At 40.9% G+C, this 18,384-nt stretch overlaps 1 protein-coding gene across 3 annotated transcripts in view; it reads left to right on the top strand.

Moving 5' to 3' along the window:
• Positions 1–18,384, top strand: part of Mical (Molecule interacting with CasL) — a 305,178-nt gene that overhangs the window by 233,314 nt on the left and 53,480 nt on the right. For all 3 annotated transcript variants that reach the window (XM_071679258.1, XM_071679257.1, XM_071679259.1), the window contains 3 exons: positions 4,132–4,340; positions 4,466–4,635; positions 13,576–17,836. In XM_071679258.1, the coding sequence (XP_071535359.1) occupies positions 4,132–4,340; positions 4,466–4,635; positions 13,576–17,836 (4,640 nt within the window). The remainder of the gene's footprint in view (positions 1–4,131; positions 4,341–4,465; positions 4,636–13,575; positions 17,837–18,384) is intronic.

Raw genomic sequence — 18,384 nt, 5'->3', positions numbered from 1 at the left:
GAGAGAGACTTTTGGATGTTAATGTGCTGAGAGGTGCAACTGGAGGGATGTCTGATCATTATCTTGTGGAGGCTAAGGTGAAGATTTGTATGGGTTTTCAGAAAAGAAGAGTGAATGTTGGGGTGAAGAGGGTGGTGAGAGTAAGTGAGCTTGGGAAGGAGACTTGTGTGAGGAAGTACCAGGAGAGACTGAGTACAGAATAGAAAAAGGTGAGAACAATGGAAGTAAGGGGAGTGGGGGAGGAATGGGATGTATTTAGGGAATCATTGATGGATTGCACAAAAGATGCTTCTGGCATAAGGAGAGTGGGAGGTGGGTTGATTAGAAAGGGTAGTGAGTGGTGGGATGAAGAAGTAAGATTATTAGTGAAAGAGAAGAGAGAGGCATTTGGACGATTTTTGCAGGGAAAAATGCAATTGAGTGGGAGATGTATAAAAGAAAGAGACAGGAGGTCAAGAGAAAGGTGCAAGAGGTGAAAAAGAGGGCAAATGAGAGTTGGGGTGAGAGAGTATCATTAAATTTTAGGGAGAATAAAAAGATGTTCTGGATTGAGGTAAATAAAGTGCGTATGACAAGGGAGCAAATGGGAACTTCAGTGAAGGGGGCAAATGGGGAGGTGATAACAAGTAGTGGTGATGTGAGAAGGAGATGGAGTGAGTATTTTGAAGGTTTGTTGAATGTGTTTGATGATAGAGTGGCAGATATAGGGTGTTTTGGTCGAGGTGGTGTTCAAAGTAAGAGGGTTAGGGAAAATGGTTTGGTAAACAGAGAAGAGGTAGTAAAAGCTTTGCGGAAGATGAAAGCCGGCAAGGCAGCAGGTTTGGATGGTATTGCAGTGGAATTTATTAAAAAAGGGGGTGACTGTATTGTTGACTGGTAAGGTTATTTAATGTATGTATGACTCATGGTGAGGTGCCTGAGGATTGGCGGAATGCGTGCATAGTGCCATTGTACAAAGGCAAAGGGGATAAGAGTGAGTGCTCAAATTACAGAGGTATAAGTTTGTTGAGTATTCCGGGTAAATTATATGGGAGGGTATTGATTGAGAGGGTGAAGGAATGTACAGAGCATCAGATTGGGGAAGAGCAGTGTGGTTTCAGAAGTGGTAGAGGATGTGTGGATCAGGTGTTTGCTTTGAAGAATGTATGTGAGAAATACTTTGAAAAGCAAATGGATTTGTATGTAGCATTTATGGATCTGGAGAAGGCATATGATAGAGTTGATAGAGATGCTCTGTGGAAGGTATTAAGAATATATGGTGTGGGAGGCAAGTTGTTAGAAGCAGTGAAAAGTTTTTATCGAGGATGTAAGGCATGTGTACGTGTAGGAAGAGAGGAAAGTGATTGGTTCTCAGTGAATGTAGGTTTGTGGCAGGGGTGTGTGATGTCTCCATGGTTGTTTAATTTGTTTATGGATGGGGTTGTTAGGGAGGTGAATGCAAGAGTTTTGGAAAGAGGGGCAAGTATGAAGTCTGTTGTGGATGAGAGAGCTTGGGAAATGAGTCAGTTGTTGTTTGCTGATGATACAGCGCTGGTGGGTGATTCATGTGAGAAACTGCAGAAGCTGGTGACTGAGTTTGGTAAAGTGTGTGAAAGAAGAAAGTTAAGAGTAAATGTGAATAAGAGCAAGGTTATTAGGTACAGTAGGGTTGAGGGTCAAGTCAATTGGGAGGTAAGTTTGAATGGAGAAAAACTGGAGGAAGTAAAGTGTTTTAGATATCTGGGAGTAGATCTGGCAGCGGATGGAACCATGGAAGCGGAAGTGGATCATAGGGTGGGGGAGGGGGCGAAAATTCTGGGGGCCTTGAAGAATGTGTGGAAGTCGAGAACATTATCTCGGAAAGCAAAAATGGGTATGTTTGAAGGAATAGTGGTTCCAACAATGTTGTATGGTTGCGAGGCGTGGGCTATGGATAGAGTTGTGCGCAGGAGGATGGATGTGCTGGAAATGAGATGTTTGAGGACAATGTGTGGTGTGAGGTGGTTTGATCGAGTGAGTAACGTAAGGGTAAGAGAGATGTGTGGAAATAAAAAGAGCGTGGTTGAGAGAGCAGAAGAGGGTGTTTTGAAGTGGTTTGGGCACATGGAGAGGATGAGTGAGGAAAGATTGACCAAGAGGATATATGTGTCGGAGGTGGAGGGAACAAGGAGAAGAGGGAGACCAAATTGGAGGTGGAAAGATGGAGTGAAAAAGATTTTGTGTGATCGGGGCCTGAACATGCAGGAGGGTGAAAGGAGGGCAAGGAATAGAGTGAATTGGATCGATGTGGTATACCGGGGTTGACGTGCTGTCAGTGGATTGAATCAAGGCATGTGAAGCGTCTGGGGTAAACCATGGAAAGCTGTGTAGGTATGTATATTTGCGTGTGTGGACGTATGTATATACATGTGTATGGGGGGGTTGGGCCATTTCTTTCGTCTGTTTCCTTGCGCTACCTCGCAAACGTGGGAGACAGCGACAAAGTATAAAAGAAAAAAAAAAAATATATATATATATATATATATATATATATATATATATATATATATATATCTTTTTTCTTCCATGCTATTCGCCATTTCCCACATTAGCGAGGTAGCGTTGAGAACAGAGGACTGGGCCCTTGAGGGAATATCCTCACCTGGGCCCCTTCTCTGTTCCCTCTTTTGGAAAATTAAAAAAAAAAAAGTGAGAGGGGAGGATTTCCATCCCCCCGCTCCCTCCCCTTTTAGTCGCCTTCTACGACACGCAGGGAATACGTGGGAAGTATTCTTTCTCCCCTATCCCCAGGGATAATATATATATATATATATATATATATATATATATATATATATATATATATATATATATATATATATATATGTCATCCCTGGGGATAGGGGATGAAGAATACTTCCCACGTATTCCCTGTGTGTCGTAGAAGGCGACTAAAAGGGGAGGGAGCGGGAGGCTGGAAATCCTCCCCTCTCTTTTCTTTTTTTTTTTTTTTTTCCAAAAGAAGGAACAGAGGGGGGCCAGGTGAGGATACTCCACAAACGCCCAGTCCTCTGTTCTTAACGCTACCTCGCTAATGCGGGAAATGGCGGATAGTTTAAAAGAAAGAAAGAATATATATATGAGTGTGTGTGTGTGTGTTTTTCAAAGTAACTGAATTATGTTAGATGATTGGCCCTGCACTGATATCAAAATATTAAATTTTTTTACCAGTTATGCATGAGGAAATGGATTTATTTAAACATTTTTTCAGTTTTATTGTAAAATTCTTGTATATAACACTTTTTTGTTGAATTAATAATTTTCTACATATTGTATACTATGTTTTAGGAAAAGTTTGTTTTTGGGTAATTTTTTTCTTAAGGTTTTCAAATCTGTCATTTGGTTTAAGAATAACTGCATTTTAGGTTACTTTTCATAATGGTTAATTGTACTTATCTGTTTGTATCATAGAAGAGAGCTTTACACACAAGGGCATTGTCTCATACTTTTTTGCATGTGCACTTCAGGAAGATATTCAAATGTTTATAAGGTGCAGGTATACATAGACTCCATACTTAGATCACACTGACCAGGCACTGCCTTTTCCCTGAGCCATTACTTCTTTACAGCAGGTAATGGGTTTAAGATGATGATAGGTATAGTACTGGTCAGTGTTTTAAAAAGTTTTTTCCTGAATGACTTGTGTATTCATTGGGAGTTTCAAAGTGAATTAAGTAATTGATTGATTATGAGTGGTGAAATCATGGAGGCCATGAAGTCTTGTGATATTCTCTAATGAACAGTAAACAGCAAATGCATACGGGAGGAAAGATGTGCATAATAGTAAAGTCATGAGGAACAATGAGGACCTGTGGTTACTTGGACTAAGAAATGGTGAAATCATTAGGATATTCATCAGAAAGAATGAAAGCATTGGGTAGTGAAGTCAGAGAATGTGAAAGACATTAAAAGGTAGCATGAAGAGTTAATGAGAAATTGTGAAGGATATTTTAAGTAACTGGTATCGAGACTTAAGTTGTTTAAGGTTTTTTGAAGTAGCAAAATGCACAAGCAGTTTTTTGATGAGGTTATGTTGGTTTCTTAGATAAAACTGCAATAAGTGTGTAAATTGCACCTCTGGAAGCATTGTACATACTTCAGTATGTTTTTCAGTGATGAAGAAGTTGAGGATGAGGAAATGGAATATTTGGAGGGTGGAGGAACGTTAACTGCTGCTCAGACCCGAAGACTAGCAGAATCATGGCAAAGACGTTACTCCACTGACCGTCTTGATGATGAAGATGAGGATGAAGGAGGCTCTGTCCATGACTCTGAATCAGACCTTGATTCAGATAATTACAGTGAAGAGTATGGAGCTGAAGGTTAGTCGAGAGAGTCAAAAGAATACTGGACCAGTTTGTGCTAAAATGATACATATCCATAATTGAAAAATTTACTTTTACCTATACACATAGATGGAAAGTTAATCCCAAATTTATCTTCGTAGGAGATGAAAGTCACACAGCTACTGAAGGCGAAGGAGGTGAGGATGATGATGATGAAGATGAGGATGAAGCTGTGAGACGTGCACGTGAACTTCGCCGTATGGAAGTTAACATCGATGTGGCTGCACCTCCTAGAAAAGCTGAAACTTCAGATAGTGGCTCAGACACTGAGGTCATTTCATTGTTGTATACTTAATTTCTCTGATATTTTGTATTGAACCATTAAGATATAATTTCTGATCTTGAATATTTGACTTTGTTTAGTGCAAGGGAAAAAATAGGATGGTCCCCAGAATTTTTCATCACAAGATTAAGAAATATTTTAATCTTATTATTTAATAGAATTTTTCTTTAAAAAGATGAAAACTTACAGAGTAACAGTAACAGAAACCATTCAGGCTGAGGTAAGGGCAGATGGCTGCTTGCCAGCTGGCTGGCTTTGTTTGCTTTTCTTCTCACTCCGAACTCACCGCCAACTGTGCTCTTGGTCTAGTCATTCACTCACATACATGTTTGTTCCTTGTTTTCCTCCTATAATCATCCCCAAACACATCACTGGTGGAGACTGTTTTGAATATGAAACAGTGAATGTAAAAGAAAATTATGTTCATGTTTCACCACTCATGGTAAAATGCAGAACAATTACACTTACAGTAATGCAGTTATTTACTCTTGTTACTTATTTTTCTTTTTCATACTTGTTCACAGTTTCCTGCATTGGCAAGATAGTGTCAGGTACAGATAAGGAAAGCCCTCATTCACTTATCCATTCTCTAGCTGTCACGTGTAATGCACTAAAACCATAGCTGCCTATCCACAGCCAGGCCCCACATACCTTTTCATGGTTTCCTCCAGCTGCTTCATATGCCCTGGTTTAGTCTATTTACAACATGCTCCCCATGTATTCCATATTCTATAAATTGAGGTACATGAAAAAGTGGGGTGTTCTGGCCCCCTACCCTCTGCCCCTCTTTGTTGCCTTCTACAACAGATAGAGAATATTGATGTGAATTGTTTTACCTACCCCCCCCCCCCCACACACACACACACACACACACACACACACACACACACACACACACAAATACGTATATTTTATTTTTTTATTATACTTTGTCGCAGTCACCCATATTAGTGAGGTAGCACAAGGAAACAGATGAAAGAATGGCCCAACCCACCCACATACACATGCATATACATACACGCCCAAGCATGCACATATACATACGTATACATTTCAGCATATATATACGTATACATACAGACATATACGTATGTACATATTCATACTTGCTGCCTTCATCCTTTCCCATTGACACCCCTCCACACATGAAATGGCAACCCCCCTCCCCACACATGCGCGCGAGGTAGCGCTAGGAAAAGACAACAAAGGCCACATTTGTTCACACTCAGTCTCTAGCTGTCGTGTGTAATGCATCGAAACCATAGCTCCCTTTCCACATCCAGGCCCCACAAAACTTTCCATGGTTTACCCCAGATGCTTCACATGCCCTGGCTCAATCCATTGACAGCACGTCAATCCTGTTATACCACTCTTTCCAATTCACTCTATTCCTTGCACACCTTTCACCCTCCTGCATGTTTAGCCCCCGATCACTCAAAATTTTTTTCACTCTATCCTCCTACTTCCTTTCGTTCCCTCCACCTCTTGACACATATATTCTCTTTGTCAGTCTTTCCTCACTCATTCTTTCCATGTGGCCACACCATTTCAATACACCCTCTTGTGCTGTCTCAACCAGACTTTCTATTACTTTACATGTCTCATACCCTTTCATTACTTACTCAATCAAACCACCTCACATCACATAAAGTCTTCAAACATCTCATTTCCAACACATCCACCCTCCTCCGCACAACTCTATCTATAGCCCACACCTTGCAACCATATATCATTGTTGGAACCACTATTCCTTCAAAGATGCCCATTTTTGCTCCGAAATAATGTTCTCGCCTTCTACACATTCTTCAACACTCCCAGAACCTTCTCTCCCTCCCCACCCTTTGACTCACTTCTGCTACAATGGTTCCATCTGCTGCTAAATCCACTCCCAGATATCTAAAACACATCGCTTCATTTTTTCTCCATTCAAACTTACCTCCCAGTTGACTTGTCCCTCAACCCTACTGAACCTAATACCTTGCTCTTATTCACATTTACTCTCAGCTTTCTTCTTTCACACACTTTACCAAACTCAGTCACCATCTTCTGCAGTTTCTCACCCGAATCAGCTACTAGCGCTGTATCATCAGCGTACAACAACTGACTCACTTCCCAAGCCCTCTCATCCACAACAGACTGCATACTTGCCCCTCTCTCCAAAACTCTTGCATTCACCTCCCTAACAACCCTATCCATAAACAGATTAAACATCCATGGAGACATCATGCACCCTTGCCACAAACCGACATTCACTGGGAACCAATCACTTTCCTCTCTTCCTCCATAAACAAATTAAACAACCATAGTGACATCATGCACCCGTGCCACAAACCAACATTCACTGGGAACCAATCACTTTCCTCTCTTCTTACTTGCACACATGCTTACATCCTCGATAAAAACTTTTCACTGCTTCTAGCAACTTACCTCCCACACCATATACTCTTGATACCTACCACAGAGCATCTTTCTCAACTCTATCATATGCCTTCTCCAGATCCATAAATGCTACATACAAATCCATTGGTTTTTCTAAGTATTTCTCACATACATTCTTCAAAGCAAACACCTGATCCACACATCCTCTACCATTTCTGAAACCACACTGCTCTTCCTCACTCTGATGCTCTGTACATGCCTTGACCCTCTGTATCAATACTCTCCCATATGATTTCCTAGGAAAACTCAACAAACTTATACCTCTTTAATTTGAACACTCATCTTCATCCCCTTTGCCTTTGTACAGGCACTATGCGTGCATTTCGCCAATCCTCAGGCATTTCACCATGAACCATACATACATTGAATATCCTCACCAACCAGTCAGCAACAGAGTCACCCCCTTTTTTAATAAATTCCGCTGCAATACCATCCAAACATGCCGTCTTGCCAGCTTTCATCTTCCATAAAGCTTTCGCTACCTCCTATCTGTTTACCAAACCATTTTCCCTGATCCTCTCACTTCGCACACCACCTCAACCAAAATATCCTATATCTGCCACTCTGTCATCAAACACATTCAACAAACCTTCAAAATACTCACTCCGTCTCCTTCTCACTTCACCACTACTTGTTATTACCTCCCCATTATCCCCCTTCACTGATATTCCCATTTGTTCTCTTGTGCAGGTTATTTACCTCCTTCCAAAACATCTTTTTATTCTCCCTAAAATTTAATGATACTCTCTCACCTCAACTCTCATTAGCCCTCTTTTTCACCTCTTGCACCTTTCTCTTTCTGCCTCTTTCTTTTATACATTTTATACATCTCCCAGTCATCTGCATCAAACCATATGGAAGAATGCGCAGGGCACACCATGGGGCAGGCAATGTCAACAGCAAACTGCAGATCTTACCTGCCTGTCCATGCTTGCTTACCACGTCTTATGTACCTCCCCAGCATTAGGTGATGCATTAGTGAGTATGAGTACAAGGTGATCTACAAGGATCGTAATTCTCTGCTGATGTTTTAGAGGGGCCCTGGTGATGTTTGGAAGCCCCTCTTCTAGCAGGGCACCATAGAATTTGCACCTACCCCCTGCCCCAACAAGAACACTGAGTTACTTGTAGTCGTCCTCAGCTTCCATGGAGCCGATAGCGCTGCCCAAAACTTGGAACACCTCTCCACCAAACCACTGTCCATGACTCTTTCACTTCGTATGCCACTCTGACCAAAACACTCTACATCTGCCACTCTGTCATCAAACACATTGGACTCTCCTTCAAAATATTCACTTCATCACTACTTGCTATTACTTCCCCTTTTCTCCCTTCACCGATGTTCCCATTTCTTCTCATGTCTTTTGCACGTTATTTACCTCCTTCCAAAACATCTTTTTTTTCTCCCTGAAGTTTAATGATACTCTCTCATGCCACCTCTAATTTGCCTTTTTTTTTTTATTATTTCTCATTCCTTCACCTTCCTGTTAACCTCCTGTCACTTTCTCTTTACATATCCCAATCATTTGCACTCATTCCATGTAAGTACCACCCAAATGCATCTCTTTTCTCTTTCACTGGCAACTTTATTTCATCCCACCACTCACTACCTTTCTAAGCTGCCCATCCTCCTCCTTTCACATGTCATCATTGCTTCCCTAAGTACCTCCCATTACGCATCCATCCCCTCCCTTCATTTGCTCTCACCTTTTGTCATTCTACACTCAATTTATGTTGGTTTTTCTTAACACAATCCTCCTCTCCAAGTTTGCTCACTATCACCACTTTCTTGTTCTCAACATTGTTTCCTCTTTTTCGAAAACCTCTTCAAATCTTCACCTTTGCCTCCATAAGATAGTGAATAGATATCCCACCAGCTGCCCCTCTTAGCATATTTACCTTCAAAAGTCTCTTTTACTCTCTTATCATCCCTCCTATTCACATATGTGTACTTGTGTATATCTCTCTTTTTAAACCAGGTATTCCCTATCACCAGTCTTTTTCAGCACACAGCTACACAAGCTGTTCACTGTTTCCATCCATAACAGTGAATACCCATGAGAACCAATTATACCCTCAACTGTCACATTACTCACCTTCACATTCAAATCACCCATCACTAATACCCGGTCTTGTGCACTAAAACTGTTGACGCAATCTCTCACCTGCTCCCATAACAGTTGTCTCTCATGATCTTCTCATGGCTGGGTGCATAAGCACCAATAATCACCCATCTCTCGCCATCCAATTTCAGGTTTAACCACATCAATGTAGAATTTATTTCCTTACATTCTGTTACACACCCCCATAGTTCCTGCTTCAGGAGAAGTGCTACTCCTTCCATAGCTCTTGTCCTGTCACAGACCCTTGACTTTACACTTAAGATATTTCGAAACCATTCTTCCCCTTTACTCTTAAGCTTTGTTTCAATCAGAGACAGAACATCCAGGTTTCTTTCTTCAGACATACTACCTATCTCTTCTCTCTTCTCATGTTGGTTACATCCACATACATTCAGACATCCCAGTCTGAACCTTTGAGGAGGATGAGCACTCCACATTTAGCTCCTTCCATTTCCTCTTTTCGAAATTGAAATGCTAGAAGGGGAAGGTTTCCACACACAACCCCCCTACCCCTTCCATCCCCCTTTAGTAACCTTCTACAACACGCTAGGAATACGGAGGTAGAATTCTTTCTTCCCTATCCTGTGCGAGGTACCTGTTTTATTGACCAACCCCTTGGGGAGGATGAACAATGGTGATGACTCTGGACCAACAACTCCAACTACAATTCAAAAACAGTGCACTTGACCCCATGCAGCCTGTGAATACTTCACGGTCAGCAAAGCTAACTGCCATACTTTGGAAGTCCATATTTTTCCCAGACATTTAATTTGCAAAGATTTTTTCATGCCCATTCCTCCCATCCATGCTACACTAAAGGGGGTTACTATACCATCATATAAACCAATAACTGCCCTCACAGAGGTTGACTTGGTTCTGCAAGTCCTCATTGTGTCCAGGACCTTACCCCCCCTGACCTGCCTTCTGGCATACTTCAACTCCCATCATTGTTGTCACTGCCATATCCTTTCCCAGGTATCTAAAACTTTCCATTTCTTCCAGGTTCTGTCCATTCAAACACTCCAGCCAGCCTTTCTCTCCACTGCTAAACTTAATAACCTTCCATTTATTCACATTAACTCTCAGCTTCCACCTTTTACACATGCACCCCTGAATTCAGAAACAAAATTTTGAAGTTTCTTGCATGAATCTGCTATAAGAGCTGTGTCATCAGCAAACAGCAGTTGACTTACTACCTGACAACCTCAACCTCAATAGGCCTCAAACCTGACCCTTTCACCATAACTTTCAAATTTACCTCCTTTACCTCTCAATCCATTAACAATAAACTGCCTGATGACATCATACACACTTGGTGCAGACCCACATTCATATGGAGTTCTTCACCTTTCTCTCTACTCACACACTTGTCGTACTCTCTTTGTAAAATTTCATGTCGGTGTAAGTAGCTTTCTTCCGATGCCATATATGCTCAACACCTTCGTAATGCGTCTCCATCAACTCAGTCACATGCTTTCCCCAGATTCATATTTATGTACATTTCCCTCCGTTTCTCTCTCTTATGTTTTACTCAGATTCATCAAAACCAGCACCTGATTTACACATCCTTTGCCTCTCCTGAAACCACAGTATTTTTCCCCAATGTGATGCTCTGTGCAAGCCAACACCCTTTGGTAGTCACTCACCTATATAAATTTCTAAGTGCACCCAACAAACTTGAACATCTGTAATTCAGACCTTCACTTATTTTCCCTTGCTTTTATAGAATGGCATTATAGAGCAACCAGAGTGGGATGGCATCGACAAAAGAAATATTAATTAGTGCTAAATGGCCTTAACTGCACATTCAGGTATTGATGACTATGTAGCTAGTGTTAGATGTTGTTAATTTTGAAAGATTAAGAAATTACTTAAAAAGTCTTATATTACAAGAGAAAATAGAAGTATTAGCATTTTGAATGATGTCTGAATAATGAGAAGCACAATGAATGTAGGAATACAGGCATGGGTGAATGAGGTATTTAAGATGTTTAGTGAAATACTAGTAAAGATTGTAGAGTCATTAGTTGGATAAAAGGTAGTGAGATACAGGAATAAAAAGGGCTATGCATGGTGGAGAGAAGAGATTAGAAACACTGTGGAAGAGAAGAAAAAGGCATGTGGTAGATTGCTCAGTAGGAGTATACCAGAGGAAGTTCAGCAAAAGAGGAGGGAAGAATACAAAATATGTAAGTGGAATGTTAAGAAGCTGATAGAAGAAGAAAGCAAAGAAAGAGTGGATGAAGATTTTGGAAGAAAGTTAAGGGAAAAGTTTCGGCTATAATGAGAAACTATACTGGAAGGAAGTGAAAAAAGAAAGAGGTGGATGTGAGAGTGGAAATGCTCATGTGAGAAGTAAGGAAGGGGAATTGCTGAATCAAAAGGAGGAAGTCAAAGGAAGATGGAAAGAGTATTTTGAAGAACTGATGAATGTGGGAGAAGGAGAGGCAGCAGTTGTCACATGCATGGGTATGGAGGAGGGAAGGAAGAGAATACAAGTGCAGGGGCCTATAGAAAAAAGGGAGGTAAGAAAGGCAATAGTGAGACTGAAAGTAGAAAAGGCACCTGGAGTGGATGGGATTATGGCTGAAATGCTGAAGTTTGGAGGAGAAAGTATGATAGAGTGGATGCATCTTATATGTGATTTAGCATGGAAACAGAAGGTTGTACCTGAGGATTGGGTGAAAGCTATTATTGTTCCTTTATTCAAAGGAAAAGATACTAAGGATGTATGTAGCAATTATTGGGGAATAAGTCTGTTAAGTACACCAGGAAAATTTTATGCAAGAATTTAATTGACAGATTGATGAAAGTGAAAGAATGCAGAATAAATAAAGAGCAAAGAGGTTTTAGAAAAGGTAGGGGATGTGTGGATCAGATTTTGTTGTAAAGATGACAGTGGAAAAGTATTTAGTGAAGGTAAGAAGTTGTATGTAGCTTTTATGGATCTGGAGAAAGCGCATGGCAGAGTCGAGTGGAATGCCTTATGGGTTGTAGTAAGGATATATGGTGTGGGGAGACAACTGTTGGATGGTGTAAAAGCCTTCTATGGAGGGGCAAATGCATGTGTAAGAGTGGATGGAGAGCTAATTGAAAGTTTTGGGATACATGTAGGTGTAAGGCAGGGCTTTGTGATGTCACTGTGGCTTTGTGATATATGTATGGGTGGAGTGATAAGTGAGATGAAAGCAAAACTAGGGAAAAGGGGTGCAGAGATGGAGTGTGGCAGTGAGATTTGTTGGCTAGTGGCCAACCTGTTTGCAGATGATACTGTGTTGTTTGCGGAGAGTGAAGAGGAGTTGCAGAAGGTTGTGAGTGTGTTTTATGATGTGTGTAGGCATAGGAGATTGAAGGTAAATGCAAGTAAAAGTAAAGTGATGGTGTTTGAAAGGAAACTGAATGAAAGATCGATTTTGTAAAACCATGTAGATTGAAAGAAAAAAGTGTACTAAATTGTGCTGTGGATATGGGGGTAAAAAGACTGGAAGAAGTGAGGGAATTTTAAGTATCTGGGAGCTGTCTTGGGTAAGTATGGTGATATGGAAGGAGAGATAAGGGAGAGAACAGTACAGGGTAGTAAAGTCTTTGTGTCCTTAATAGCCTTAATAGAATAGTGAAGGGTAGAGGTGTAAGTATGGAAGTGGAGAGAGGATTAAGGGACAGCATAGTCCTCTCAACCCTGACCTATGCTGCTAATACATGGACAGGGAATGAGGCACAGAGATCAAGAATCCAGGCTGTGGAAATGAGCTTTTTGAGAAGAGCATGTAGTGTGACTAGATGGAATGAAGAAAGAAATGAAGTTGTCTATGAGAGATATGGTTTGGAAAGGAATGCAAAGGGAGTGAATTGTTAGTGTGAGTAAAACGTACTACTATGAGGTGGTTTGGGCACGAAGAAAGAATGCAAGACTGGGAATTTACAAGTAGAATGTATGATAGTACAGTTATAAAGGGATGGGTGTGAGTGGGAGACCTCCTGTGAAATGGGCAAATAGGGTGGAGAAATACTGGAGGGAGAAACAGAGCAAGAATGTGTGGAATGGTGTGAGGGAGGTATGTAATGACGGGGATAAGTAGAGACTCTCTAGCCATGGCCACCCCTTGATGGGAGTTCATGGAGGGAATGGGCTTCAGAGATATAGATAGATAGGAATGATTCAGATACTGAAAGATATTAACCCCAGAGAATACAAGTGTTTAGAGAATAAGTTATGCTAAGAATGTGGCCGTCACAGAAGTTAATCATTGATGGGAAGAGTGGTCTTTCTCCTTTACTATAACTAACAATCTTCTTTCTTTTCCCTGTTTTTCATTTATGTATTGAAATAAGGTTGCTATCAAGAAATTTTGTTTTTTCATTACAGGTTGCTAGTGACGAGGAAAGTGAAGAGAGTGATACTCAGATTGACACCGATTCAGAATTTGCTGAGGACCATGTTCAACCTGGACCCCCCAAGGAAATCCCCACTATCATTATTGATGAATCCCAAGACACACAACAGGATACTAATCCATGTCCCTCAGTAGATCAGCTCAGGGAAGCTAATGATCAAGATCATGGCAGTGTGACTGAGGTGAAGGGTGAACCAAGGACTGATTTTGTTTCTCAGAAGGTAGATTTAGGAATGCTAGACAGTAAAGATATCGATGATAAAGATTGGATAAAAGAAAATGGTGAAAAGAGTGCTAGTTTGACAAACTTGAATGAAACTGTTAAAACAACTTCTCGGGCAGAACAGCTTAAGAGGCTTTTGCAGCGAACAGATTCAACAGAGGCAATAGCTGCTCAAAAAGCCCTGCAACTGAAGCGCCAGTATCTTCTTGGGGAGACAGTCAACCTTCCCAGAAAGTCTGTGTCAACAGCAGATTTAGGTAGTCGTTTTAAAAGTTTCATGGACAAAATATCTGAAACACAAAAAATGCTAAATCCAGCCCCTCAACCTAGTGCAGCTATGCAAGCATTTATGAGTTCATCAGTATCATCTCCTAGAAGCCCAGCATCTTCTCCTTCATCACCTCAGTTACCAACTAGATCTATATCGCTTCCTCAAGGTGATAACACCTCTGATTCAACTAATGCTGGTAATGTTGATACAGATGTTGCATCAGCAAAATCGTCAATAGAAATGGCATATGTAAAACCCAAAGAAGGCATTACAACACCTGTAGAGTCTTCAGTGTACCCAGTGGATAATGAAGAAATCCAAGCTAAGGCTGCAGGTCAGTTGAAGGGCTTCACTGTCTTGGGAGAGCATACTGCAGCAGTCGAGGAAGCCATAGATGAACCAGAGGAAAGCTTGAACAGAATTCCAGTGTCAGAGAGTAGTAGTGAAACTAGTAGTGGTGCATCAAGTGAAAATGAATCAGACTATGACAATGTGCCTTCTGGTTGTAAGTGGTCATTTCCTAAAAAATCCCCAACGGCCATTGAGATTCAGAAGCATGTAGGCACTACTGTGAAAGATAATTTAGTGTGTGAAACTATTGGCAAGACGGACAGTGACCTTACTGATAAATCGGCAGCTGTTCACAAAAGTAAGAGTGGCATTGATTCAGGTGAGGATTGGGAAGCGGAGGTTGAAGGTAAAAGCGAGGAAGGAAGAGTAGATGAACATGAGGATATTAATGTATCTGATGAAGAAGTAATTGATGAATTTGGATTATCAGTGCCTGGAGAAAGTGAAGGGCTAGAAGCGCTTAATCGAGAACTTATAATTGTAAATGCGCCACGTTCACTCGATTCCCAGAATGCTGAGTGTCCAAAAGTTTTAAAAGAAGAAATTCCACCAGTTTGTGTTCATAGTGAATTTTGTGAAGTGGAAAAGGGTAGTGATTTAGGGGACAATGTTGATGAACTTTTTAATTTATTAGCTAGTGATGCTGTAGAGGATATTGAAAAGTTTTCCGAATTAGTCGAGTCATCTGGTACAAACACTAGTGGATTTTCGTGTTGTGATATGAACTCAAAAACTAGTGATACTTTGACATCTCAAGAATTAATAGTGTGTGGTAATGAAAGATTGGAAATAAGGGGTGAGAAAAGAAGTGAATCAGCAGAACCTATTATCGAAATTATTGTCGAAAACTCAAAAGCAGTTGAAAATTTAGAGAGTAATCAAGAAAAGCTGTTTCTTGGAGAATCAGTTGGAGGTAATGATGAAACAAAACTGGTTTTAACAAAGGAAACTTTGTCTAGCCCAGAGGAGGGTAAGGAGAATACAGAGACAGAGTTGTCTGATTGGGCTGGTGAAAATGATGGTATCAGTGCTGGTGAAGATTTAGAGGTTGAAGTCAATGATACTGACAGACTGCGAGTTAGAAAGGATTCATCAAAGACTGTTGCAAGAATAGCATCTGAAGAAAGCCTTGGTGACACTGATTCAGCCATTTCTACTGGTCCCAATATTACCTCCTCAGTGCCTTCAAAGCCTTGTGTTCTTGCAGATTTAGAAGGCATAGAATTTATGGACACAAGTGAGAGTGCTAGTAGCCCTGATGATATATCACACAAAAAGCAAGGCTACAGAAAACTTGAAGAGGAAACCCCAACAACACCCATAGCTCCACAGATTGGCCTTAATGACCTTGAAAGTGTAAAGGTTCAGGATCCAGTTAGCAGTGAAAGCAAATCATCTGAAAGCACAAGTACAGAGTTGGAAGATACATCTCAAAGTAGTGTTCAGGAAGCCCCATATATTATGGCTGAACCTGACATTGAAAGAGATCAACATCAAGTTCCTGAATCCACATCTCATTCATCAATTCAGTCTAAAAGCATGTCTGAGCCTCCCTCTCTCAATGAATCTAAGCATAAATTAAATGGGGAGCGATGTGATTCCTTTGAAGATTATGCATCACCAAAACGGTACGAAGGTTATATTCCTAGGTTCAAGGAAAGGATGAGTCCATTTGGATATGTGAGAGATTCTTTAGATATTCAGAAAAATTCTCCAAAGTCATCATTGTACACGCCTTCTAAAAAGGATGCAGAAGAAAGAGAAAAGAATGAGGGACGATTAGCACAGTTAACAGTTCTAAATGGATCATTGGAAAATAAACCATCTTTGTCCCCGGATTCAGCAAAGAAACAGTTAGAGAAAAGTTTGAAAAATAAGGACAAAGAAAAAGAAAAAGATTTGATCAAAGAATTGGTTATGTCAAGAATATCAAGGAAGAATTCAGAGAAGACTCCAAGAAGAGGATCAAGAACATCAGTAAGCCCCCTCTCTTCCACTGGATCACGAACCTCACTCTTCACCCCTCAGTCATCTCAGGAAAATTTGTTAGACAAAGTTCATAATCCTGTGAAAGAAAATAAGGAGGAGGAAGTTCTTGAGAGAAAGCCTATACACATAGACAGCAGACAGTTGCTGAGATTAGAATCCATTAAGCCAGATCTACCAGAAAGTGGACAGACATTCTTGGCTGAAGAGAAAAGGGCCAAAGTCAGAGTGGGTTCAATTTTTAGAGATGATAGTGTTCTAGGGTCAGCAGACAAAAGAGAAAGTCTTCAGGATATAAGCGTTCCTTTTGTAGATGAAAGTCAGGATGAAGAGGTGTTTGAAAAAATGGAAAACAAACAGTCCAGTAAGAAAGCTTCTAAAGAAGATTTGTTCGATAAGAATGCTGAAACAAAACATGTTACTAGTACTGAGTCATCAAGTCCAGCATGTATGAATCTTCCTGCTACTCCTTTGACTCATCCAGAGCAGTTTGAAAGTGTGCAGCCGAAGAGAGAGTTATTTAAAGTGCCATCTTTTCCAGTTCCAGTCACACCATTGAGAAGACATCATACTTCAGGTTCAGAGGCAATGTCTACACCCATTAGCTCAGAAAGACCTCTCTCAACTCCTAACCTAAGTACAATAGAGCGAGAAAGGGCCAGAGAGGAGGCCCGCATCCGTGCACGTTTAAAAACAGATTTAGACCTTGGTTTGAGTCCTCCAAATTTTGCAGATAATTTACGTGAAAAACTCAGAAAAAGCAGTGTGAGTGAGAATGAAGCAGAGAAAGAAGAAAAACTGAAAGAGGTTTCAGCACTCTTTAGACAGACAGCTGTCTCATCTCAGGGAATCGAAGAATTAACCCCAAAAAATAAAGATGAACGAGTGAGAGAGTTGTTAGCTGAGCAACGGCAACATCGGCAGCGAGAGCCCGATGGTCAGCAGGAGGAATGGAACAGCAAAGATGACCGTGTTAGGGAGAAATTAGAGGAGTACCGACAGAGAAGAAGAGGAAGTACAAGAAGTAGTGAGAATGGAGATTCTCGACCAAGTAGTCAGCTCCTAAGGCGCCATACTCATCGACCATCTCTCTTAGAGCTTGAATCCTTACAGGTCTTCACAGCTTCTCCAAGTAAAGCCTCATCAATTTCCTCTGCTTCAGTAGGAAGTAACACAACAAATGTTAGCACAAATGCATCTCCTGCCTCAAGTGCTACTTCAGGTGTTCAGCAATCAAATTTAGTACTACCATCTTCATCATCAGCTGCATCTTCTTCAAATGCCACTCCTGCAAGTCAACCATCTCAAGAATCAGCTTTGTCAGAAAAAACATCAGAGAAGAAATCTTGCAAGAAATCAAAAGACCGTGAGAGAAGAAGAAGTCTGATTCAGGTTTTTGCTGGTTTGTATTGTCATCTATTTTGAGTCTTTACCAGAAGAATGCCTTGCTTTCATTAGGAAAAAAATTATTGCCTTTGGTGGCCTCAAATTGGCATTGGGCCAATATGTGGCAAATTTCAAACTCTGCCTTCATTCTGACGTACTTACACCCAAAATTTTGGTTTTAAAGGCACTGCCTCATCCATGAGACTGCACCTAGTCCTAGACATTGCCCTTCCAGGCCCACTCCCCTCCACGCAACTCGGAACTACCACTCCAGGCCCTCCCCACTTATTCCAGGCTTGCCCCATTTATCCCCTCAGGTCTTCCCATTTCACCCAAGGGACTGTCCTCTAGAATTATAGCTATAATGTTCCCCGAAGGGCATTGTGACTGAAGTACTCAGGAACAATGTTGTAATAACCTACAACTGTAGTACCCCCATACTGCTTCCATTAAGTCATGTTGCCAACTTGACTTAATCCAATGTTTATGCAACCAGTTTCTTACTTTCATTTAGTCTGTTTGGATGTGCTTTGCTGCAGTTGAGGTTAAATTTTTATAAATCAC

This window comes from Panulirus ornatus, chromosome 29 (assembly GCF_036320965.1).
Source record: "Panulirus ornatus isolate Po-2019 chromosome 29, ASM3632096v1, whole genome shotgun sequence".
Taxonomy (NCBI): Eukaryota; Metazoa; Arthropoda; class Malacostraca; order Decapoda; family Palinuridae; genus Panulirus; species Panulirus ornatus.
The sequence above is the reverse complement of the archived record's forward strand: the minus strand, read 5'-3'. Positions and strand labels throughout refer to the sequence as shown.